General features: G+C 44.2%; 3 protein-coding genes, 1 long non-coding RNA gene and 4 other non-coding genes across 11 annotated transcripts in view; 7 read left to right on the top strand and 1 right to left on the bottom strand.

Annotated features, from left to right (window-relative positions):
- Positions 1 to 1,227: 1,227 nt before the first annotated feature.
- On the bottom strand, positions 1,228 to 6,992 carry LOC134153829 (uncharacterized). The gene is made up of 2 exons (XR_009961237.1): positions 6,950 to 6,992; positions 1,228 to 3,053 (listed from the first exon to the last, which is right to left on the bottom strand). It is a non-coding gene; the product is annotated as an uncharacterized LOC134153829 (long non-coding RNA).
- Positions 6,993 to 7,148: 156 nt separating this feature from the next.
- On the top strand, positions 7,149 to 11,026 carry RPL17 (ribosomal protein L17). The gene is made up of 7 exons (XM_062599353.1): positions 7,149 to 7,173; positions 7,575 to 7,627; positions 7,715 to 7,755; positions 8,808 to 8,942; positions 9,360 to 9,458; positions 10,116 to 10,307; positions 10,936 to 11,026. Exons 2-7 carry the CDS (start codon positions 7,588 to 7,590, stop codon positions 10,981 to 10,983), a joined length of 555 nt encoding a protein of 184 aa, XP_062455337.1. The 5' UTR covers positions 7,149 to 7,173; positions 7,575 to 7,587; the 3' UTR covers positions 10,984 to 11,026.
- Positions 7,415 to 7,483, top strand: LOC134154037 (small nucleolar RNA SNORD58). The gene has a single exon (XR_009961322.1). It is a non-coding gene; the product is annotated as a small nucleolar RNA SNORD58 (small nucleolar RNA).
- LOC134154035 (small nucleolar RNA SNORD58) lies at positions 9,227 to 9,293 on the top strand. The gene has a single exon (XR_009961320.1). It is a non-coding gene; the product is annotated as a small nucleolar RNA SNORD58 (small nucleolar RNA).
- LOC134154022 (small nucleolar RNA SNORD58) lies at positions 9,826 to 9,892 on the top strand. Its single transcript, XR_009961306.1, has one exon. It is a non-coding gene; the product is annotated as a small nucleolar RNA SNORD58 (small nucleolar RNA).
- LOC134154036 (small nucleolar RNA SNORD58) lies at positions 10,407 to 10,475 on the top strand. The gene has a single exon (XR_009961321.1). It is a non-coding gene; the product is annotated as a small nucleolar RNA SNORD58 (small nucleolar RNA).
- Positions 11,027 to 11,662: 636 nt separating the features above from the next.
- CZH18orf32 (chromosome Z C18orf32 homolog) lies at positions 11,663 to 16,505 on the top strand. Of its 2 annotated transcripts, none has more exons than XM_062599354.1 (3): positions 11,663 to 11,753; positions 13,775 to 14,021; positions 14,718 to 16,505. In XM_062599354.1, the coding sequence occupies exons 2-3, from the start codon at positions 13,800 to 13,802 to the stop codon at positions 14,790 to 14,792; spliced, it is 297 nt and encodes a 98-aa protein (XP_062455338.1). In that variant the 5' UTR covers positions 11,663 to 11,753; positions 13,775 to 13,799; the 3' UTR covers positions 14,793 to 16,505. The 2 variants fall into 2 exon arrangements, with proteins under 2 accessions (XP_062455338.1, XP_062455339.1); XM_062599355.1 differs by lacking the exon at positions 11,663 to 11,753 and adding an exon at positions 12,080 to 12,206.
- A 2,911-nt stretch (positions 16,506 to 19,416) lies between these two features.
- DYM (dymeclin) overlaps positions 19,417 to 24,987 on the top strand; it is a 214,025-nt gene continuing 208,454 nt past the window's right edge. Inside the window, exon 1 of one of the 3 annotated variants that reach the window (XM_062599520.1) lies at positions 19,417 to 19,492. The gene's annotated coding sequence lies outside the window, so the exon portion shown is untranslated. Of the gene's footprint in view, positions 19,497 to 19,572; positions 19,632 to 24,987 lie in introns of those variants that run through there. The other 2 variants (XM_062599519.1, XM_062599521.1) reach the window with 2 other exon arrangements.

Raw genomic sequence — 24,987 nt, 5'->3', positions numbered from 1 at the left:
CAGAGGTGACATTTAGGATCAAAGTGGGGGCAGTCTGCATATTTTGGAGAGGAAAATACTGCAATCACCAGAGCGGGAGAGAGCAGAAAGCTGAGGAAAATCACTGACAATAAGATTGGAAAGAAAAGAACAAACCACATACTGTAATGACCAGCAAAGGTGCTAGAAGGGTTGCTACAGACATCACCAGAGCTTTGGAAGAAGGGACCAGGTATTCCTGACCACAGCTTTTTGGGCAGCATATATTGGTGCTTCCCAGCCATAAACAGCAACCTGTCTCACACTGACCCTTTTCCATATGTGGCCTTAGCAGCTCATTTTCCAGGATCTGAGCAGATCTCTGCCTTGGTTTGTAGTGACAACAGCCAGGTCCTGCCTGCTGGTAACATTCCTGCTGCTGCCCCCAGGCTGTCCCTCATTCTCAGTGGTATTGCACTGCCTGCCTGCAGAGGAGTGCAAGCACAAGCCCTCTGGTTTCCCTCGAGAAGGAGAATAGGCTTGATTGTGGTTTATCAGCAGCCCCAGAGGAGCTGTTAAACAGCGGAGCTATAAGAAGACAGAGCAGACGATAACACAGGAGAGGAGGAGGCTTCTTTGATCCATTTTGGTTAGGACATAGAGTGTAACAAATGGATGAAGGTTGAGGCTGTGGTTCATGGTACAGAGTGCACTTAGCTTTAGAAGCAGTGTTGAATGGGACTCACAGAATAGCTGGGCTGGCAGGGACCTCTGCAGATCACCCAGTCCAACCCTCCTGCTCAAGCAGGGTCATGTGAGCACGTTGCCCAGAACTGGGTCCAGTTGTGTTTTGAATATCTCCAAGGACGAAGATTCCACAACCTCTCTGGGCAACCTGTTCCAGTGTCCAACCACCCTCACAGTAAAAAGATTTTTTCTTATGTTTAAATAAAACTACTTGTATTTCAATCTGTGCTCAAATTGTGGGCATTTCCGGTATCTTTAACCAAAAGAACATTTCGAGAAGTATTTCTTGGTTAGGACCCTGACAGGTTTAAGCAAGTGTAAGCCCAGGACTTAATTTATCCCAAATAGTGTTTATTATCCCACATTCACATGTCTTTATCAACTTGCTTTCTTACCACCATGACTGGCTGATATATAGCTGGCAATTAAAGCCATGACCAAGCAGTCATAGACCCACACAACCTGCGTAAATGGTTTGCTGGCAGAGAATAAACTGAATAAATACAAACTTCAGCTACAAGGTTATCAATCACATAGGAGGTTTATTTAACTGGTAATTCCCTCCTAGCTGGGCGTAGAGGGGGTGGATGAACCCGTTGCTGTAGGACAGTGTGCCAAAATCATTGAGTATTAAGGCAATCTCACCATTTGTTGTTCTGTGCTTCTTGTCCATGCTCCTGGCTGGCTGGCTGGTCATCAGCAGGGTGGGGAAGGTGCTGTGCCTGCTATGTCACCCTCGAGCAGTAGTGACCGTAAAGACTGGAATTCAGCAGTGATGAAGCTGAGCTCCCTCGACCGTTTCCTCACTGCTGGACTGGGTACAGCACATACACAGCAGAAGAGCTAACCTTGCCGAGACTTGCCTGGGTTTTAGGAGGACTCCTTAGGGAATCAAAAGCATTCTTGTCATTCATGTTTTTTAGATGATACACTTTATGACATATATATACACACATATATATATGGTTAAGTAAGAGACTTTTGACCCCTTGTGGAAGCATCTGTCCTCTTTAAAGTCTCAGGAAGGAATTTATAATCTAGCTGTTCAAGAGGGCAGGACAGAGCTACTTACACAGAGTGAAGTCTTCATGTGCTGTCCTGCTGAGCTTGGTCACTCCACGTACTGGAGATACACCTTCTCCTTCTGCAGGCCAACAGATGCTCCTGCCAGGACTAGCAGATTTTAGGATGTTGTTGTTAAGAGGGCATAGCTGGAGAACCATGTGCCCAAATGCCTTGCTGACTGTAGGAGGACATAGCTGACAACTGGAGCTGGCTGCACCTCTGGAGGAGCAGCACATTTGGCAGGATGAGGAGTCTGGGGAGCTGTCTGAAGGCTGGAAAGCTTTCAATATCTCCAACCGCCAGTATTCAAGCACCATGGATTAGGTTTAAGTTTAAAACAAACACTGGGTTCTGTTATCTTCAAGTTTTTTCTGATTAACCATTAGGTGGAGCAACTTGTTTGTATGCAGTTTTGTGAATGACAGTTGATATCCCCACATAACCCCTAGACTTCAAGAACTGGGGCTGTAAACACTAAGAAACTAACAAAAAGCTGGAAGAATTGGTTCCTTTCTCTGTGCAAAGAAAAGATCACTGTAAAAAAGTCTCATACAAAAGAGCAGATGTGTATTTTAGCACACCAGTTTTCAACATGGTCAGTGAGCCCCAACAGACTTACCATCTGCTACGGGCACTTCCGCATGGACCTGTTGTTGCTCCACTGGAAGTCACTGCCCTTTGGGAAGGTGCTGCAGAGGCCAATGCACTTGTCCATCAGCTGCCTGAGCTGCCAAGCTGCTGAAGAGCAAAGGCTCAAAGCAATATATCAGTAAAGCAGGCAGCAGAGGACTGGGCATGTGTTTGCTTGTCATGTCTCTGGTCAGGAAGGAAGGTGGCTATCAGGGGAGTTGACTCTGTCACTTAGGATAACATTTAATTTGGCAATTCTAGTAGAACTGATAAAGCTGCTTGTTTATTTACAGCTAAATCCACAAAAGGACTTAGGTGATATCCCATACACTGCCTGCTGGGATCTTCCAGTGTAGGCTAGAGCATGCAGCCAGCGAGCCGTGCTCATCTCACTTGTTTACCTCAGCTCCTGGAAGCACCTCTATGGAGAGGCATGAAGCAAATGAACTGCAGGTTGTTTCACGGTGCAGCAGAAGAGCCGGAGCAGAAAGGGTGGAAACAGCTTTGCCGCAGAATAGCCTCTAGCGTTGTGGTCAGGATGTGGCTTCGAATCCTCTCAAAGGAAAGGAATTGAAAGTGGGTCTCCCACATTCTGAGAGTGTGCTGTGGTCATTGGGCCACTGTGTTAAGATGGGCAATACCACTTGCTGCAGCTGCATCACAGGAGAAAGTAAAAACCATCAGTGTCCTTTGCGTGTGATGGAGCCCATCCCAGGAGGCTGCTACCAGAGAGAGTGTCCAAAGGACAAAGTAGAAGTACAGTTCCGATCCAAATATGGGTTGGATCTTCATTTTAAACACCTGCTGAGCTCTCAGGAGTGAGGCAGTTCCTAGGCACACACATACAAAACTGGGCTGAATCACCAGGGGTGGTGATACGGGCAGAGGAGTGTGGAGAGATTGCGCCAGGGGAGTTTAAAGCAAAAGCCTATGGAGTTGAGATTCCAGTAGGATTAGGAGGCAGCTGCCTACTATGCAGGAGTTTTCAAGAACGTGATTTTGGACTTATGTGCTTAAATTTTCTGCCTAAGATCCAAATATTTTTTCTGAGTCAGCTCACGTAAGCTAAATATTCAAGGCAGCTGGTGCACTGGGGGAATAATCTGGGTAAACCTCAATAAAGGCACACACTCAGCTGCCTCAGCCATGATCTTAGCACAAAATATGTGCTAGGCTGCCTCTGAGAGTAGTTGTTAAACTCTCCAACATAGATGAAAATATGCCTCTCATTTCCTGACACCTAGCTTGCTACACCCAAGCAGTCCACCTGCAGAACTCAAACTCTACACTTCCATCAGTGCAAGCCCTCAGCTCATCCTGAACAGTTACTGCTTGTCAAGGAAACAGAAAATGTAAGTGAAAAAAAATCTTTGCTTTTCATTCAGCTGATAGACAACAACATGGTGATAATTCCCATCATGCATCAACCATTATGCTTAATAGCTCTGCTCTGTGTTTCTCTGAGTATCTTGTTGCTCCTGTGCTCTGTAGCCAAGAAAAAGCTGCATTTAAAGGTGCTTCCCATGGAAATACTGGTTTACTTCTCTGGCAGTGCATGCAATCAGGTGAGGAGGAGAAAACAGAAATCAGAAAGGGAGGACTGAATTCTCATGAGCTGTGAGGGGTGATGCTTACAGTATGGTGAGCCTGGTTACAGTAGTGCTTGAGGCTCTCAAAATGGCTTTTGCTAGTTTTAATTTATCACACCTGGAAACATTACTGTTCTCATTTCACAGAAGAGGGAAATAAAACATTAAGAGACCCAAATGATGCTTTGGAAGTTATCTCTGAGATCTTTTGCTTACAAATGTATTCTTCCTTGAAGTCATGAGAGCCCAGAAGAAACATTTTTTCATTTATTTTTCTCTAGTCATGCTTGGCATGGAAAGGCTGCTATGTGTGTATTCTGGTAGTACAGACCCTTCTTCACATTATCACTATTCAGAGATAGCTGCTTGTCCTTTTAATTCTATGGAAGATGATAGGAGATAGAAGTGCTTAATTGGTGGAAAAGTGGACTTTGAGTATCTCGAGGTAAGCAGCCACAACCAAAAACTAGCGTATGTTCTTCAGAACATGGCTTCCAAACCCTTTTCATAGGGACTTCATGTGTAAAATGGAAAATAGTATTTGTGCAAAACTCAGCAGTGCTACAGGGTTTCACTGCTTTGAGATCTGTGCTTACAGGCTGGAGACTTTGCAGAAAGCTTCTCCTTGAAACCATTGCAAAAGGCACCTTTTAAGACAGGTGGAGAGAGAGCTGCAGTCAAAATCAGAGCTCTGCAATTTCCAGCAATGTAAATATTCGTGATAGTTCAAATATTTTCCTCTTTCCATCAGGGTGAAATCATAGCCTCAAACCTTTGGGGTTTTTCAGTGCTAAACAAGAGATCCAAAAACAGCCCAGTGGTCAGAGCATTTACATGGCCAGTGAGTTCTTGCTTATTTCTAAGCCCACAGCTGAACCTCGACCTCTCTTGTGCCAGGGAAGTACCTGGCCACCAGACTATTGGCCATTCAGGAAGATCTCATTTTGTCAGGCCTTTCTTGATGAATGTTCTCCTGTAACTGGGTACTACTTCCAAGAAGTTTTTCAGTTTACTGAACTGCTGTTTTGTTAATTTCCAAAGCATCTCTAGTTTCAAATACGGCCTAAAACAGAAAAATGTTTTCTAGTAATAAGTAATTCTGTTTTTGTTTTGTTTTTTTTTTTAATAATGCTGCAATAAGTATCAGCTGCAGCTCATAAATATTAATCCTTTTGGTTCAATCTCTCAGTACACTTTTTTTCATGCTACTGTGCTTTTCCTTCCCTCTACTCTCATCCTAAACTGCCATCTAGCTGTAACTCTTGGACTTGCTCCTTACTCTAGTCTCACTGAACCGATTTGTGAACAGCATTGAATTGGAGATTAATAAAATTGGCTTGACCATGTCTTTCCTCCAATAAGAAGTCTATCCTGAATAAAACAGGTGTCTTCCCTGCATAGCAAGGATTCTGCCAAGGCTATTTTAGTGTTCATTCAGTTACACATCTGGTGCAAATGTACTGATGTAATCAACTGACATACCTTAATTAGCCACTGGGTTTAATCACATCTTAAATTTATGAGATGTCTTCAGCAACAAACAAATCTATTTAGAGATAGCCTGTGCTATGCCATGACCTCTCCAAGGCCCTGTCTAGACTATAAGCTTTCCAGTTCATCTGTGTTAACTAACAACCAAAAAACCACTCTTTAGTCAGCACAGCCAGAATGCCAAAACCCTAAAATAGAGGCAATTATGCCAAGAGAAAAACATTCTTGTTGACTTAGCTAGCATTATCTGGGGAGAGTGACGAGAAAAAGACTATTTGTGTTCTCTGTATCTCCACTGTGGCAAGGACTGGAAAAAGTAGAGGGGAAGTTATATTTGCAGAGAGACCCAGGAATGCACAAACCTCAATATACTCTAAATTTGACATAACACCTGTCTGGTACATGCGTTCCTATTGAAAACTGATGCACAAATCATATACGCATGCACTTCCTACAGGTCAGGTCATGTTGAATTATTCTTCATAGGGACAAAAAAGTTTTGGAAAAACATTTCTCTATTCCACAACTTATTATGTATGTATTTATCCAAAGCACAGAAATTTATTGTACATGTCTGAGGGACATCTAATGGAACAGCAATTATAAGTAGGTAATGCTCTACCGTGTGGCACCTTTTCCATTGGTATAAAAAGGATTGCTGTTAAAACTGCCAATTTAACAATCAGCAACTGCTTCACACTCTGCACCGTGCTGAAGGTAATATGTGGACACAGGATGCTCCTTAGATCACTAGCCACCCTGTGAAAAGACTGCCAGTCCCTCATGTCTCAGAGATACCCACTCTGCGGTGTGCGGTGCTCTGTGCAGAGCTGCAACACACCTCCCCCGGTCCAGAGCACGGGGGCAGGGCAGGCAGTTTCAGAGTACTGGGGGTACCCCTAGCGAAGTGCTGTACAAATGCGTTTGCAACGCCTACGGTGCTTCTCAGAAGTGCCAGATGAGCTGCTGAAGTCCAGGACAGGCCCTGCCACACGGCGGCGAAGGAGGCAGAAAGCCTCCTCCGGCCCCCGAACAACCCTCCCGGAACAGACCGGGCTGCTCGCCGCGGTTTCGCCCACAAGCCCTGCGCAGGGATGAACGGGCCCCCTCGGATCTCGGCCACCCCCCGAAGGCACGAAGGCGAGCGCGGGGCGAGCCCCCCTGGAGCAGCTCCCGAAGCGACCGGGAAGGCTCGAGACAGGAGCTCGCTCAAAGGAAGGAGAGCTAGAAACACGCAGCGGCGGGAACAGGGCCGCAGGCGGCCGGGACGACCCCGGTTCCGCAGGCGGCCGGCGGCGCTGGCGCCTGCTCTCAGGCGCGCGCCCTTCTCCTCACGCAGAACGGCCCGGCGCCATTTTGAGGGGGCCGCGCCTCAGCCGGGCGGGGGGGGGGTGGCAACACCGCACGGGCACCAGCCCGCCGCAGACACGCGCGCACGTGTATCCATACCCACGCGCGTACATACTTACACGCGGACGCTTTGCTTTTACACCTCCTGGGCCCGCCCGCCCGCCCGTCCGCCCCCGCGGAGGCCGCCTCGTCTCGCCCCGCCGCCGCCGCGACGCCTCCCCTCCCCCTCCCCGCCCGCCCCCGCGATGTCTCGCGCCGCCCCGCCCCGTCTCGCGATACTGAGCGGCCTGACGCCGCCTCCCGGCAGCCCCTGCGCTCCCTCTTCCGCCGCCGCGGCCCCGAGGTGAGGGCGCCATGGCGGCTGCGGGCGCGGCTCCTATCCGGCCTCCCGCGGCCCCATCCCGCCGCGGGAGCCCCGGGGAGGCGGCGGGGGGCCGAGGGGCCTGGCCGCCCCGCCGTCCGCCGTCGGTATTTGCGGGGCTGGCGCGGCGGGAGGATGGACGGGGACGGAGGTTGGGATGGCGCTGTGGCGGGATCGCTGTCGGGGCGGTGAGGTGGAAGCAGGCCCTGGGGAGCGGCCGTGGCTGCGGTGATGCGTTTCTTAGGACACCTTTGGATTAAACTGTGAAAAAAAATAACAATTTCTGAGCAGCTCCTTTCCTTAGCCGTCTGCAGTGACATAATCGTGGTTTTGAACCTGCACCTTTGGCGTTTAATACGCTTTTCTTCGCTGCTTTTCCACAGTTGAAGTCCGAAAATGGTCCGCTACTCCCTGGACCCGGAGAACCCCACGAAATGTGAGTTGCTCTTCGTGCGTGTTCTTGTGGGACCTTAGCAAAACCGTTGAGGTTCTCGTTTAAAACGTCTGTGTTTTCTGTCCACAGCATGCAAGTCCAGGGGATCCAATCTGCGAGTCCACTTCAAGGTATGCAGCTTGTGAATAATAGGAAAGAAACAAATTCAGTTTGCAGAGAGAGTGGTCTTTTGCTCTGCCGTGTCACTGTGTTGCAGCTGTTGGAGCGTGGAAGCGTAGGATACAGCTTATGCTTGATTAAACTGCTTGTAAGGTTTTTATCCGTGGCAATAAGAAATAGGTGGTATGTCTTAAGAAGCCTGCAGTCAAACATAGATAATATATTACAGTGAGGAAACACAGTTAATTGCAATGGCTATAGCAGTAGGAATTGGACTAGCATCAGATTAGTGGTTTGTTTCATCTGTCTTATTTTTCATTTTTGGTTGTTTGGAAAGATCTGTCTAATCTGATCATCCTGCTGGTCAAGAAGTATGGCACAAAAGACTTCTCGTGTTCAGCAGGAGGACTGCATATGAGTGAATACATTTCTCTGAAAAACACTTAGTTGCAGCAGTGAATTTAGGACACTTTTGAGTTAATCGCACAAAGCTGCATTTTGAGCAGATACTTTTCTGCAAAGTGCAAAATATAACGCAGGTGAAAGCATCTCAAGAGGTTTAATTTATTTTGGCTTGCCTTTTTACTGTGTTCATGGTTAAAGTTACTCTTTGAATTTGCATTTAGCGTAATGTCCTCAGCAGTGATACCTTACACCTGATTTTCATTTCCAAGCCGTTTTCTCTCTCCTCTTCATAGTTGTCTCACATGGATTTTAAATTAGCGTAGCTTGTCTGTTTTCTGTTTATTTTCAGTGAGGGCCATGTGTGACGTTCTAGCAGGAATTTATCCTTCAGGCTTTGGGTGGGAGAACTTACCATAAGTGTGTATGTATTTTAAAAGTACATGGGTTTAGTTTTGCTATCTGGAATGATCTAGCCATTTGTTAAAACATCAACAAAAACATGTCAGAGTAACAAAATCAGTAGTAAAGAGAGAAATGCTAAGATTATACAGGTAGATGGTGGGGGGGAGACTTTTGGGGAAAAGAGGGACAAGTGGTTTTTCTTTGTTACTTGGAAAGAATTGTTGAGAGAAGCTTTTTCTGTGCTTTGTTTTGTTAGAACACTCGTGAAACTGCCCAAGCTATCAAGGGCATGCATATCCGAAAGGCCACCAAGTACTTGAAGGATGTGACCCTGAAGAAGCAGTGCGTTCCCTTCCGTCGTTACAATGGCGGAGTTGGTAGATGTGCGCAGGTGAGGTTTGAGGTGAAAACGGGAAGGAGGCTTGGGTATGGTTCATTAAAGAAGAGAGAAAAGATGAGTTGAGACTGCATTGGGAATATTCTGTCAGTGTGAAAAATGTCACATTAAAACATTAATGGGAGAATACCTGTATTGCAAACTGTCGTGCTGCAATGTTTCATGTTTGTTGTTTTGTGTGAAAGGCATTAGGTAATCGTTTAAATGTATTGTTTTCATATGTCAGCTAAAAAGGAATATTCATAGTATTGTGTGAGAAGTTGAATTGCTAATTTTGGTTGCTGTGATGACTTTCTTAGGACACCTTTGGATTAAACATGAAAAGGAATTTATTTTCTGAGCAATCTTAGTAATAACAACATGTAATAGTTGTGTTGTAGTCAGGGTGAAAACAAAACTCTCTTCTTCTAGGCCAAGCAGTGGGGCTGGACACAGGGACGCTGGCCCAAGAAAAGTGCAGAGTTCTTACTGCACATGCTCAAAAATGCAGAGAGCAATGCTGAGCTCAAGGTAGGTTAACTAGGCATTATCAAATGCAAATTGTTCATGTAGTTCTCTGTGTCAGTAGGCCTGAACTCTGGCTCAAGAATCAAAGGCCAGACAGGGCCTGCTGAGTAGATGATGTTGTAGATGATGTTCTGGGTTGTACAGTCAGGGTCTGAGGATTTGGTTTGCTATTTGTTTAGATGATGTTGCATGCATTCTTCAAAATAAAACACGAGGGATAATTTTTAAATGATAGCTAGTTCATGCATTCTGTTATCAGCTACTTAATTTAAGTATGTGCCATATCTCTTAAGTGCGCAAAATCTCCTGTGCACTTCTGGTTAATTTATGTTTTGGTAATGTACTCAGTGTTTAAACTTGGCAATTTTGATGGCGGTTATGGCTATCTTAGGACACCTTTGGAATAACTGTGAAATAAAATCTTCGTTCTGAGCCATCAGCTTAACAATTCCTTGTGATATCTAGAAAGATACTTTATTTTCCTCCTGGCTTTACTTGATGCTTTGTTTAATAAATGAATTGTTTTGTGATACTGCCAAGTTAAGCTGTCAGATATTTGCCAGCAGTGACATGTGTGGCATGATGATCATTCATGTTTTTGCTACAGAGATTATTTATTTATAGAAGAATGTAGCCACAGTTCTGCATTTTTCCCCCTAGGGTCTTGATGTGGATTCTCTGGTAATTGAGCACATCCAGGTCAACAAGGCTCCCAAAATGCGCAGGCGTACCTACAGAGCTCATGGTAGGATCAACCCCTATATGAGCTCCCCCTGCCATATTGAGATGATCCTCACTGAGAAAGAGCAGATTGTTCCTAAACCAGAAGAAGAAGTTGCTCAAAAGAAAAAGGTAGGAAGTATCATAGTGTTTTTTTTTTCCTCTTGTTTCTTAACATGTCATTGTCAAGAAACCTGAATTTTAATACTTTGCCTTTTTCAGACAAAGGGGTTGCTATGATGACTATCTTAGGACACCTTTGGAATGCCCATGAAAAAAAAAGATGTGTTTCTGAGCAACCTCAATATTAATACAACATTGAGAAATTGAAAAAGTTTTTGTCAGAGATTTATGCTGCAAAGATGGCTTGCTGTGCTTCTCAGGCTGTGAGCTTAGTGCTTCTCTGTGCCTGGAACAATGCCTGGTTATCTGTTCAGGATCTACACTGTGTGTGTAGATACTCCAATATGATGTATTTGCATTTTCTGTTTACTCCCTGGAGTAGTTATTGCATTCCCAGTTAATGCTGCAAAATGTAGATGAAAACAAAGAATGGTGCCTTTTAGAGACCTTACTGTTGAAAGACCATAGCATGTTTAGATCATTCAGCTGACACATTTTAATTTGACGTGTTTTGCTAAAATTTAGGTATGCTTTTCAGTACATACCACGTTGTTTTAAGGTTGTTACCTTACAAAAGAAATTCTACAACAAGTTTTTTTGTAGGTGCAGACTTTCACTGTTGCTTTTTGTTTTTCAGATATCCCAAAAGAAGCTGAAGAAGCAAAAGCTCATGGCTCGGGAGTAAATCTGATACAGCAGGTGTACATAAATAAAAAAGATTTATTGTGCGTGCTTCTCTGCTTTTTTTTGAGGCTTCTGCAGTGCTAGTAAGTCCACTCAGTCTTTCAGTACCGGCCCGCTACTTTGGGGTCTCCCAGAAGTGTTACTGTTCATATCCCAGGCAGTTTTCCAGTGTGCTCTTGGGAAGTTGCATTAGAGTCCGTGGCGCAGGGCATTACAGGAGCTACTGGAGAAGTACTTTATGCTGTCCCCTGCTGTGCCAGCCTGAAAACAGCTTTTCTGTGAATGCCGGTGAGAAAAGTTTGCACGCTGGTTTAAAGGAGGAGAGGAGTGAGACTTGTGGGCAGCAGCAGCAGCTTTGTAAGGCAGTGACTCCTTTCCGAAAGGAGAGCGCCAGGGGCTCCATCTTCTCCCGCTGTGCCGGGCCGCAGCCGGGGGCACGACGGAGATGAAGGCGAAGGGCTCGGCGGGGCCGCGACGCTCCCGCGCCCTCGTTTTACCCCTCGGGGCAAGAGGGGCCGCGCGCTGCCGGGAGCGCCCGGCCGGCGCCTCCAGCCATGGCGGCGGGGGGGGGGAGGGAGGGGGGTGGAGCGGGGCGCGAGTCACGTGGCGCGCTCATCGCCTTCTCCGATTGGCGCCGGGTCGCCGTCGTGGTGACGTAGAGGTGCGCGCCGACCGGAAGCGTGAGGGAGGCTTCCGGTGCGGCGGAGCGAGCTGGAGCAGCCGTTAACGGAGCCGCCGCCGCCGCCGCCGCCGCCGCCGCCGCCGCCTGAGGTGGGCCGGGGCCGGGGCCGGGGCCGGGGCGCGCCGAGGCTCGCGGCCCGCTGGAGCGGCGGCTCTTCCTGCTGCTCAGAGTCGCCTTTCGGCAGCTTTCGTGCCGCGGCCGCCCGGCGGGGCGGGGAGGCGATGCCGCTGGCGGCGGCGTCTCGCCCTTGGACGCGGCGGGCGGGTTGACGTGGCTCCCGGGGAACGCGGCGGCCTGCGGGCCGTGCGGCAGCGGGGCGCCCTGCGCGCCTCCCCTTCTAGACCCGTTCAGCCTTTATGAAACGGGATAAAAAGCCTTTTTGTGTGTATAGCCCCCCCCCCGCCACTGTTCTGTAATAATAGTTTTCTGGTGGCTGCGGGTTAAACGTGGAGACAAAGGCCAACGTGCAGCGTCACGCCCGTCCCCTCTGCTGACTCTCAGCCACGGACTTCTACAGAAATAAAAGCTTCTGTCACCGAGGAGTAAGCTTGCTATTAAAACGTGACCGTTTGCCTTTCCATGCTTGCTTCTTCCCCCCCCCCCATAAAATTAACAGGCAATTAGTTTTTAGTGGGGGGGAAGCAAGCATGGAGAAAAAAAAAGAAAATATCTCCCGATCACAGGAAAAACTTGAGAGCAAGAGCTATATATGTTAAAATTCTTGTGCTGTTCTGAGTGGTTTGCATCAGTTTTGGGCTGAAATTTGACTTATTTTTCGGTCTACAATCTTGGAATGAAGCATACTGCAGAAACATTGGCTGTAGTCTCAGAATGACAGCTTGTGTTGCTCTTCAGGAGCATTTCTTTAGCCAGCGAGTGAATGCTCAACATCTTGTTGAAAAGTTGGTGTCCGGGAAGTTTTGGCCAAGGGAGTTCATTTTATCATCTTTTTCCAATGGCTTTAATGGGTTTGCCTCATTCATATATTCCCAGATTAAGATTCTTCTCTGACTTCAGAGACTACTGATTCCTGTAAAGCTATGTTTGAAAGAACCAAAAGTACATTTGATGTAGTCAGCTCGAATTTGGTATTCTGCATTTCAGCAGGGCCTGGGGCTGCAAGACTCAAAGACCATTTAAATAAAGCTAAACAATAATCCCAAATGAAGTATACACATCTTCCTCTTCAGTCTCCATGGAGGGATCCTGGAAAGCTTTTGTTTTGCTTCTTTATGTAAGAATTCAGATATCAGGGGCCTAGAAAGGAGGAAGATGAAGGGCAAAGTTGCACAGTGCAGCAGAGCATATCAGATAGCTCATCACCACTGAAAAGGACAGTTCTGGCTCTGCTCCCGGCTCTGTGTTTCTGTTCCTGCAGTGGTGCTCTCTCTGCTTCTCTGACAGCAGATGTCAGGCTGATATTTTGGAAATGATTTTCTGTTTCTGAGAGAGAGAGATGAGCTCCTTTTCTGAGGTTTAACCAGTTGAAATGGATCACTGCAGGACCAAGTGTTTCCAAATTGTGTGCAGGGGCAAGGAAGCAGCACATACCCAGAATGTGAGGAAAAGGAGAATAGGATTTCCTCCACCCTACCTTGTCCATAACCTGCCTTTCAGCAGTAGCAAGCCATTAGATTGACTTAAGCCATCTCGTTTAACTTCACCCTAAACAGAAATAAAATGGGGAAAATGATCTTTTCAAGCTCTGTTATATTATATTAAGAACAGCCTTAATATCTGCAGTTCAATGTTTAGAACTTATGTGATTAAAGCAAAAAGCCTTCTATTTCCTGGATGTTGTTTTCTCAGTTCTAGCTGCATGGATGACGAAATAATAGCGAGCTTTACTTGGAGAAAGTTATTAAAATCTCAAAAATGCTGCCCTTAATATTGCTGAGGACTTTATGGCATGGCAACATAAAGCTGTTTTCAAGGGGGAATGTCAGCAGTATTGAAATGTTAACAATCTGTCATTAAAGAATCAGCTATATTTAAATATCAACTAGGCTCCTTATTAATTATTGAAAGTTTTGGTTTTTTGAGCTCATGGTATGCAAAATCTATCATTCTAAGTTGGGTTATTATTTTCTTTCCCCTCTTTCTTCAATAGCTTCGTCATACAACAAAAGCAGGCCATGGTGTGCATTCCTTGTATTGTCATTCCAGTTCTCCTTTGGGTCTATAAGAAATTCCTTGAACCGTATATCTATCCTGTTATTGCACCTTTCATAAAGCGTGTGTGGCCCAAGAAAGCTGTGCAAGAAACAACAGCCATGAAACAAGGTCAAGATTTTGGAAATCCACGGGCACCTTCAGCTGCTAAAAGAGATCAGGAGGATGAGTCTGGAAATTACAAAGTAAGATTAATGCATTTCGCTAACCTAGCAAGTCTCAGATAAAAGACCCAACAATAGTTCAGGCTGGGCATTGCGAAGGTGTACATAGCTGGGTGTTTATGGAAGATTTGTGGCTATTTTCTTATGAAAGAGGGTTATCAGTACTGATCTAACTGGGAAGAGCATTTCTGTCAAGATGGCTTCTGGGAGGTCTTAGATACGAATTGTATCTGTTTTCTAAAACAGCTTGATTTTATGTATATGTAAAATATAGACATATATATATGTGTGTGTGTGTATATATATATATATATAGACTATTTCAGAGAAGTGAGAAGTTAGGTAACTGATAAATCACAATAGTTGCATGAAACAGAATGGGGGGGGAAAGCTCTTCAGCTAGCTCTGCAGCTACTAATGGGGCAAAATGTTTAAAGCATTCAAATTGTGCAGATACTATGTATGTCTTCTAACAAAATGTGGTTTATTTTCAGAGATTTGTATATGTTGTCTCTGTCTTCATTTCCCCCCTTCTCCTGAAATAAGAATTATGTGTAAATCAAAAAAAAATCATCACTTTGATTCTTAGTGCAAATTTCTTTATAGATCTCTGGCCTTGATTCTAGAAGTCACTTTTGTTACAAACTAAATGTTATCTTTCTTAGTGTGAAGTTCTTTTTTTGACAGTCCATTAATGATACTGTCTTTTATTTGCAGTTTGAAAGCAATGGAATTGCAAACGGAATTGCTGCAAAGAGAGGCACAGAAGTTTCTGATAAGAAAACAGATTAAAGAAATTTATTTATAAGGATTTTATCCCCATGCGTCCAATATGAACTGGTGACATTTCTCTCACTTAGAGAATTTTTTTCTTTGCACATTTTACTTAATGGAAACCCTTATCACTTACAGAAGAGGATTTCTTCTGCCACTAAAATGGCAACTAACATTTTTATTATTTAAAATGTTTGAAAACTGTCTTGAATTGCTCTTTGTTTTCCTCACTGGAAACCTCTGTAACCTGATTGGCATGATTAGAGTTTAGGTTATATAATTTATTAATAAATTTAGCTTGGGGAGGTAAATGTGTTGCTGCTTAGTTTCACTGACTGCTAGTGCAGTACTTCAGGCTTTCACCTTAAGAACTGTAGCTATTCCTGCCCTTGCTAAAGAATTATGAATTGCATTATGTCAAGAGAAGTATTATAGTCAAATTATGAAGAGTGTAGATCATGTGAAATCGAGTTATGCTATATGCACAATTTACTTAGCTTACTACAAGCAGGAAATCTTGATCTGATATTACCATTCATCATTTTCTCCTTGAAATATTGTGCCTTTCTTTCCTAAAGAGGAGGTGCAAGGGCATGATACAAGAAAATTTTTGCTTTGTGTTTTGTTGCAGTGGCTTAAAATGGTGCAATTCTGTGTCTTAAAAAAAAAGAAAAAAAGCTAAAATCTTGTTAACATGGTGGCATAACTTGAATTATAATAAACCAGGAATTTATTTAAAAATAAGTTGCTTCATTTAATAGTTTTTAGCCTTCTGAATAATGAAAATCTGTAGTAGTAATGTACAGGTTTGAAAACGTGGATGAGCCCAAGCCACAAGGAGGGAGATCATAAAACTATTTCTTTTTTTGAAATTTTGTGACAAAGTAAACTTGGCAAGTGCAGCTTTTCCTCATGCTGGGAAGAAATATTCTTTCACTGACTTTCATTCCACCTTGGTAGTGCAATTGTGAAGCATTTTTAGATGCCACTCTATAATAGGGAATAGAACTGGTAATCCCTGTTTTGTCCCTACACCAAACTGGAGAATTTTTAAAAATATTAAAAACAAAAGCATTCCAACAATTATGGATTGCTATTAAGGAAGTCCTATGGGTACACCTTACACTGTATGTGTGTATGTATGTATATAGGTGTTTCAGGGATAGTCTCTAGAGGATATTATGATAAAACTGGCAGCAAGATAGGCTGATAAATGTTTGGGTTCATTCACAGTCCCTTTACACGTTAAAATGTTGCCTGCCAGAATGACAGGAGACACCTTGCAGTCCTTGAACTGTTGCTGAGGTCTAGTCTTTCTTGCAAGCATGTTTTTTCTTTCTAGAGAAATATTCTTGATATTTGGCTTGATGCCTGTCTGGTGCCTCTGGTGAGGTGTATTGTTTCCTACTATTACCCCCCCCTTCTTTTTTTATTTTTTCCTCCAGGCCTTATATGAATTGGTATACAATGTTTACAGGTGGATATTGGACCACTGTTTCTTCGTTACTCTTGTAATGGGTCGAATTACAGAAAACTTCTGGTAAGGTGTTACCTAACACTCCTTCCTTTCCCTTAGAGAGTCAGTCTGTTGGGAAGTGAATTTTGCATTACTGTTTAACCAGCTTTTGCATCATCGTAAGCCCCCATCTGATCAGTATACCACAGATGTAGCTTTCTCCTAGACCGGTGAAGTACTGTTTGCGATAATAAAATTGGATTCTGTGATTCTGAGCATGCCCACGTGGTGTAACTCATGCAATGACAGATCAACAAACTAACTCTGTGTGTTCTTGTCACTTCTCACAAGCTTTGTATAGTAGAAAAGAGTGGGCTGGAAATGGGAGGTAGGGAAAGACATCTGCCCTATGAGGAACGGCTGTGAGAGCTGGGCCTCTTCAGCCTGGGGAAGAGAAGGCTGAGGGGGGATCTGATCAATGTGTACAAGTACCTGAAGGGAGGTGTCAGGGGGACAGGGACAAACTCTTCTCAGTTGTCCCATGTGACAGGACAAGAGGCAATGGGCAGAAACTGAACCACAGGAAGTTCTGCCTGAGCGTGAGGGGGAATTTCTTCCCTGTGAGAGTGACGGAGCACTGGACCAGGTTGCCCGGAGAGGTTGTGGCGTCTCCTTCTCTGGAGATCTTCAAGGCCCTCCTGGATGCAACCCTGTCTAACATGCTCTAGGTGACTGTGCTTGAGCAGGGAGGTTGGACTAGATGATCTCCAGAGGTCCCTGCCAACCTTACTGATTCTATGATTCTATGAAAGAAGTTACACTGTCTTCTTGTTGTTTGTATCCTCCCTATTTTTGGATGTTTCACCCAAGATTGTTGCAGTGGATCACACCCTGTTCATCAGAACTCAAACTGGTAAAAGGTAGATGCTGTCTTCCTTGTGACAGATTATGTTTTCCAAACCAGTCGGCTGCTTTCCCCTTCCTAAACAATAAATTATTTTCCTACGACTGTTTTCAAAGTTCATTGCAAGAACTTTGCGGGTCTGAAATCACCTTTTTCTTTGTAATGAATGAAGAGTAAAAAGGCTGAGAAATTCCCTCTGCAGGATTGAGGCCATACACTAAGAAGGGAGGGCAAGGCCATACGTAGTCTTTTGAACGAGTACAGAAACTAAGGCTCATCACAGTTGTGCAGCTGAGCATAAACATGTTTTCTTATGCTTTAAGCATTTTTTGAAAAAGATGTCCTTTCAGCTGTGCTTCCTGGGCTGGAGCAGGTGATCTTAACCATTCTTTTGAAATGTCTGGGCATTTCATAAATGTGCCAAAACTTTGGAGTAAGATACTTACCTCTAAAAGCCACGAACATGGCATAAAGGGTAGACCAAGAGCTGTGCTTGGGCTTTAACATTTGCAATAAGGGGCTCTATTCTGAGATGTCTTGTTCCCTAATTCATGAATGCCTTTTTTCCTACCACTGAAATGACATTCTGAGGTGAAACACCTGCTTGAAAACACCGGTTTCTTGCTCTACACATGACAAGAAAAGTCTCAGTACTTTGCTTCTTTGGATGGTGTAACAATATTGCTGGGCGGTGATGGCGAGCTGCAAGTGGCTGACGTGCAGACAGCCCGCCAGAGCGATGGGCTCACCTCTCCAGTAAGCATCCAGAAGGAGCTCCAGCAAACTGTTGCTATCTCTGTGCTCCACAATGGCCTTTGCCTGCTTCATCTATTTTCAGTCATTCACAAATAAAGCAAATGTAAGCAGTCCGTTTATATGTATAGAATTATTTGGAATTTATATGTGTAGAGTTATTTGGAATATTATTATTCAAGCACACGCATGGGTAATATGGAAAAGAAATCATATAGTTGATCATATTGCAGTCTGATCTAGACTACTGGCCATGTACCAGCACCATATTTAAATACTAGACACAACTGCTGAAATGACCACAAAAAGCGAAACATGCAGATCATGCAAATATGTCATTTTGCTTGTAAAATTACACAGTCTGCTTTCTGAAGTGGTGTTTCACTACTTTCACTAGCTGCAGTTAAACATTAATGTGAGTAATCTGCATCTCCTGGCAGGAGATTTGTGTTGCTTCTGTTCTGTTCCAGTACCTGTGTTGTGAACAGATAGGCAAAAAATAATTTAAAAAACAAATGAAAACAGCAAGTGCCTGTTTCTACTGCCTGAGCCCCTGGGCAGGGGTGCAGGAGACCATCTGCTGGGATGCACGGAACTGAACAGATTCATGTTTAAGCAGAAGAAAAACAGGTAATTGCCATGAGAGAACAAAATACCTAAAAGAAAGAGAAATATGGGATTTAAGTGAGAGAATTACTTAATGTTTGTTATTCACTAGAAGCTAGGTTTATGAAAGGCTTTAGACACCTGAAGATTGTAAGTAGACATCCACCAGAATTAAGTAGAGCAAGGCAGTAGCTTAATTTATACTGGACCTGTAGAAAATTGCAGAATAGACATTTTTACGCACCACAGTACAAAGTCCTGACTTCTGTACAGTTCAGGAGGTTATTGCCACAAGGACAATTTTTTCAGAGACTGCAGCTAAAGGAAATTAATAGAAATTTAATTTAGATTAACTAAATATGCTTTTAAGATGAACTAATTCTTTTTCATTAAACTACTTAATACATGAATGGAGAGATGATCTTCCTTTTGCAGTTTTCTGATTATCAGAATACGTTTGAGTAACCAAATCGTATCTGGGTTTTTGCAGCCTGTCTTTGCTTTTGCTTTTCAGCGAATCTGGCTGCACAAGTAAAGACCGCGTTTGCTAATGATGATTCCCTTATTTTTATAAACGATTTTTAGGTTGTACCACTTTATCTTTCCTTTCATTGTCTTACCTGAAATGCAAATTATTTGAAACGCGGATATGTTTCGCACGTAGACAGACCTAGCAGCGTGTGTATTTTGACTCATTATGAGGACTGCTTTTGAATTCCTCCTTTTTTGTGCCTACAGCGCTACCTCTTCCGCGCTCTTATTAATGGCGGCGCCGGGCGGAAGGGGCGTGGCCACCTGCGCGCCCCGCCCCCTGCCCTGCCCGCCTGCCGTCTCCCTGCGGGCGCGCCTACACTTCCCGGCGTGCCCCGCGGCGGCGCCGGGCGGGGGAGGGGGCGTGGCCAGCTGCGCGCCCCGCCCCTTTTCCCCGCCCTCCCCCGGCCGGCGCGGGCCGCCGCCGCCGCCGTTGGCGACGTGGAAAGATGGAGGCGGCCGGGAGCGGTGGGTGCGCGTGCGCGTGCGCGAGGCAGGGGCCGTTGGGCAGCGCCCCCCCCCCCCTTACCCCCCCCCCCCCCCCGCGCGGGGTCCCGGTGCGCGAGGGGAGCCCGCGGCGGGCGGGCCCCGTCCCAGCGCCGCGGAGGTACTGTGGGGGCCGGCGGGGCTCGGCCGGCTCCGCGCCGCGGCTCCGGGCGGCGGCGGCGCGGGAGGGGCCTCGCGGCTCGGCTTGCCGAGATGCTCGTTTCCCCGGAGAGCTGCCGGGCCGGGCCGGGCGGCGGCGGCGCGCTCCTCCCCTCTGAGGTGCCGGTAGGCCGAGGCGGCCGCTGGTGAAACGGGGAGTTGCCTTCGGGTGCCGGCTCCAGCGGCGGGAGCATTTCGCCTCACTTTATTCTGTATTTATTTTTATTTTGTTGTGTGTTTTTATTTATTTATGTATTGCGTGGAGCCAGGAAGCAGCCGGGACCCCGCGACGCCGGGCGCTAGCCGGCGGCCGCCGCTCGCCGACGGCCGCGCTTCGGTAACGGCCGCTCTTGCCGCGCGGTGTGGAGGCCCAGGCCCGCGTCGCTGCGGCGGGAAGGAGGATGCGCCGCGGTCGCTCGCAGCCCTGTCCCCGTGGAGAGTTCCCCAGGCCGCTGTGAATTCGGTCGGGTTTGTTAGCCTGCCCCCGCTCCGGGGAGGGGGCTTCAGCCCCCCCGCGGACCTGGGGCGGGGGGGACAGGGGCGTTCAGCGCGCTGACAGCGGTGCTGTGGTTGTGTTTAAGCGTGTCAGCCGGGCGGTGTGTCCTGAGGCTCTTCTGTCATCAGCGAGTTGCCCTGAGAATAGTGTCCAGGAGGTTTCTCTAAATGCACCTTGTCCGAGTCGGAGGGAGTCTTCCCAGGGCGCAGAGTTGCATCTGCTGCCCTTTCACGTGTAACTGAAACCAGAAAAAGAGAGAGAGGGGTGTGTGTTTCTTTTTTTTTGTGTGTGTTTTAACGGTGCTTCTTATTAATCAAAAGACCGAACGTTGCGCATTATCCTTCTTGCCCTGGGGAAGCAGAGGTGGTTCGTAGTGCTCAGTGAGCTCGCAGCAGCGCAGCTCCTGCAGCGTAGCCAGTCTGATCGCTGTCAGCTGTATTCACAAGTCGCTTTGCGTTTCGAACTTGTGAAGCATCATATTCAGCAAGGATGGGAGATCTTTTGATTTAAAAGATCATTTAAATCTACCTTAGTGGGCATCATGTTTTCATCTTGTATGCTTTTCAGGCCGCATACTGTTTCTTTGTTCGCTTATTTATTTTAATCATTTGTGATGAGTGTAGTGAGTTCTTGGGACTGTAATCTGATTTTCTTTCGCTGTGTGTAATGAGGGATAACATGCTGGGCTGTAGTATTAATTATTTGAGGTACTAGTAGAAGTAAGTAGATTGTTAGTATTTTCTACAAAAGGCACTTTTTAAGTGCATGGGTATGGAAAGAGTCTCCTGGGTCATTGGGTCCAGGCTCCTAATGCGTGGACATCACCTTATGCAATCCCTAGTTTTACCAGGCTCCCATTTAAAAACAATGAAGTCCCTCCTGTTGAGTACCTTTAAAAATCCTTATTGTGCCTTAAATTGGAAGGAACTCTTTTAAGAAGGCCTCATTCTGTGCTCTGGGGGGGGGGGCTGTTTTCTTTTGCCTTGCTGCTGCTTCCAGGAGGAGAAGCACACGGACAGCCTTGGGGAGTTAAATTCTGCACTGCATCCTCACGTGGCTAATGCAGTGCATCAGCTCTGTCCTTCTCTTCCAGTCCGGTGCTTGTGTTTCATTCATACAGTGTCTAGTGCTCAACGTTTTGTGATTAGTTCAATAGAAAAATATTTATAGCAAGTTAACATGAAACTTAGATGGTTTTGATGCCTCTGATTATTTTATGAGCTGAGTAGAAAAACACCCTAGCATGTTATTAACACACTAATGACTGACAGTTGAGCTTGCAAGTTTGTTAAGCCTCATAAGAAGCCTTGTCCTTTTATTTGAAGAAGATATGTAGAGTAAGAAATCCTGTTTGGTGGCTGATGAACTGTTGTCAAAGAAGGTGGATGAAGATGATTATGATAATTCTTCAAAATATAGTCTTTAAAATGGGAAGTCTGTTGTACCTTATAGTAATTACACAATTTAGCAAGCATAGTTTCATTTATAATAGACCCTGGAGAAAGATGATATAGATCATGATGCATAGTATAAGATCAGATTATACATTCAAAACACATTCGGCCTTCTGTGCAGTATGCGTTTTCCTAATGCTGTAGATAAATTTCTAGTTGTGGTAAACATTTAAAACCAAGACAAATAGCTCTATTGTAAAGACTGCATAATACCCAATTGTGGGAAGAGAATGCATGCCAAAATAATTGTATAACCTTTGAGATACACCAGAAGATATCAGAATTTAAAAAACAACACAGATCTGTAAATTTAACATCTAAGCATCTTTCTCAAGATTAAAAAGGATTTGAATTTTTCTTTTTGAAACAGCACTTTGGTTATTAGACAAATTTTATTTATATCTGAGAGGGAAATAGGGAAATTAAATGCGTGTAGCTGTAATATTAATGTCCCTTCATAAAGAGATAGCTGTAGGAAGTTAGTGGTAATTTGAATTACCAAAGCATGTTAGGTTTAGCATGGTTTGTGTCATATCCCATAGCCCATTTTAATTGCAGTAGTAGCTGAGTGAATTACTGTAAATTGATTTCTAGGTGGTTATGTTGAGTAGAAAAAAGAAGAGATGTTTTAATGTTGAACAACATTTCCAGCACTATAATCAGTCATAGATTATCAGCTAGCTGGCGTGTACTTGCGCTTTTGAAAACTGTTACTGTATTTGTGATAACAGTATGGTCTTCTTCCTGCACTGGAAGATTTGTTCTTCTGATTTTATAGTTCCAATACAGTTCTCCTGAAAACATCAAGAATCTCACTGATAAGGGCAAACAAAACCTGTAAAGAAAAATCTATTCAGTATAAAGAGTAGAACTAGTATTTGAATTTCCAGTTCTGGAAACTTTTGGAAAATGTCCTGTGTACCCATAGCAGTATTTAACTGATGGAGCCAGGTTTTACACAGAAGCGTGAGCAGTGTTTGAAACTTGACACAAACTCCCTCCATTCTAATGGTGTTTTCTTAATCACCTTGAAAAAATTATTTCTGCATGCATTCCAGGAAACACTTGTTGGGTTTGAAATCTGCCTTTTACTTGAGAGATGTGAATGTAAGAGTCAGGACAGAGGTAACTTTTTGAATCCTTGCTGCCCTTTCCACCTGTGATAGGATGTATTTCTAAAACTGATGCTGTTGTTCTTCCATCAAACTAGTAGGCTTGATGCAGTAATTATGTAGTAAAATGCTAGGATTGGAATTAAGTAGAAGGTCAGAAGAGGGATCTCTGTGTTCCTTTTTGCTTTACATTTTGTTAGTTCATGACAAATTTTAAAGGCTTTTGAGCCTTCAAGGAGGTTTAGCAGCACATAACATGTTTCTAGTGTGGGAGTATAACTGGAAGCATTAAAAAATGACAGAATTAAAGAATCCCTAATATGTCTTGTGGAATTTATACTAATAAACTAGAGAGATTTCATTACAAGTGTGTGAATTGGGCAAGGAATACTTGAGATCTGGAAGTGCTTACTTAGCTGGAGAAGCTAAATGGAAGTACTTTGAAGTGACATCAGCTTACCAACAGAAAGGTGTTTGTGGGATTCACTCCCTGTTAGCAAAAGCTGCTTCAAGAGACTTAGCATGTACTCGCTGTCTTGCTTCTAACAAAACACTGCAACTCAGGGGAGAGGGGGCAAATAACATGAAACGACTAGTTTATATTAAGCTTATCATGGGCTGATACCTGACTGATGGAAATATGATAGACTTGCTTTTTAGGTCTTATTACCTAAAGAGAAACAGTGGAAAAATTATATAAGGTATGCTGCTTTAAAGATGCCTCATTTGTCTGAAACATGTATTTGCTACTGCTGTCAAGAGCCACTGTGTAATAGTTTCATATTTTTTCATGACACTTTGTGTATCAAATGTTTTTCTTTTGAGGCAAAAGCTTGGCACAACAAGAAGGCGTAGTGTTTTTATGTAAAGTCTTTTGATCTGAGGAAGGCAGATTTACCAAAGTATTTTACCTATGAATCAATAATTCTAATTCAGGAAAGCCAAATAGTGAAGGTAGCTGGTAATTCATGTGGAATAAGCTATTTTGAAACTGTAATGGATGGGTGTCTCCATAGTGATCAAAATTAGTAGATTTGACTAAAGGAGTAGATAAGAGCGGAAGCAACTTCCTTCACAGTCATAGTGATTTGAGTCCTCCAGCTTGGGATTGAAGCCTGCTGGAAGTGAGAGGCTATTGGCTGTGATCACCTTACTCTGTTGTATATATCTCTTTATTTCTTTTTTTCTTTTTTCTAAATGTCCCTCACAGTTGTCATAATTTCTTTCAGCGACTCTTTTAGGTTATATGTATTATTTTGATGATATGCTTCTGTCTTGTATACTTCGGATAATTAATGATTACTAACTGATACTACTGCTACTTTTTTATTATTTTTTTTTCCAATTGTTATTTTTTCTTGTTTAGGATTATGGGCCCTCTTGATTAGTGCTTATATGTTGCTATGAAGAATGAAAGAAAATGTGTGTTATGTTCCTCAAATGGCACTGGGAAATTGTGTAAGCCATACATCTTAATCTAATTGTTAGAATTTAGGTTTTCTTTTTGCTGGCATCTCTTCTTGAGAATATTTTATTAAAAATCAGCAAAGTCTGCGATAACCATAAGATTAAAATGCAAGGACGGGGCGATTCACCGCATCTCTCATTGAGCATTTTGGTCAGTGACCTCAATGCCTGGACTTGGTCACCTGCATCTGATTTTTTCTCTGCTGAAAATATGCTACCTAACCAAGAAGGTCTTGAAAAACACATTCTTCAGTTGTGAACAACTGTGTTGTAGGTGGGAGTGAAGCAAGCAGATTGGGCTCCTCAGAATTAGGCTTTCTTTGAAGACTGACTCCTACATAAAACATGTGTGAAAAAGGAACTGGAGCAAAAGATACAGTATCATCACTAGCTTTTCAGCAGCTTCCCTATGAGGGCCTCCGTTGCCTGCAATAACTGTCAAAATTAACCACTTTTGCTATTGCTATTTGGGATCCTTTAGCTTTCAGTGAAACTGGTAAGTACGGTACAAATACCACTTCAGTACTGCTTTTTTTTTTTTTTTTTTTTTTTTTTTTCTTCTTTTCCCCTCCAGGCACTTCCTACAAAAGAGGAAGGGACTAGAACAAATTACAGTAAAGGAACAGAAAAGATGGTGTATTTATCCACACTATTTTTTAGGTAGCTCTTAGGATAAACTTAAAGGTGTTTTTGTCTTTGTTTTTAACATGGTTAAGCACTACCTGAACCACTTTACAATTGTATTGTCTTTCTTACTGCTGTTCTAAAGTACATCCTTCCCAAAGTATC

Source organism: Rhea pennata, chromosome Z, assembly GCF_028389875.1.
Source record: "Rhea pennata isolate bPtePen1 chromosome Z, bPtePen1.pri, whole genome shotgun sequence".
Taxonomy (NCBI): Eukaryota; Metazoa; Chordata; class Aves; order Rheiformes; family Rheidae; genus Rhea; species Rhea pennata.
The sequence above is the reverse complement of the archived record's forward strand: the minus strand, read 5'-3'. Positions and strand labels throughout refer to the sequence as shown.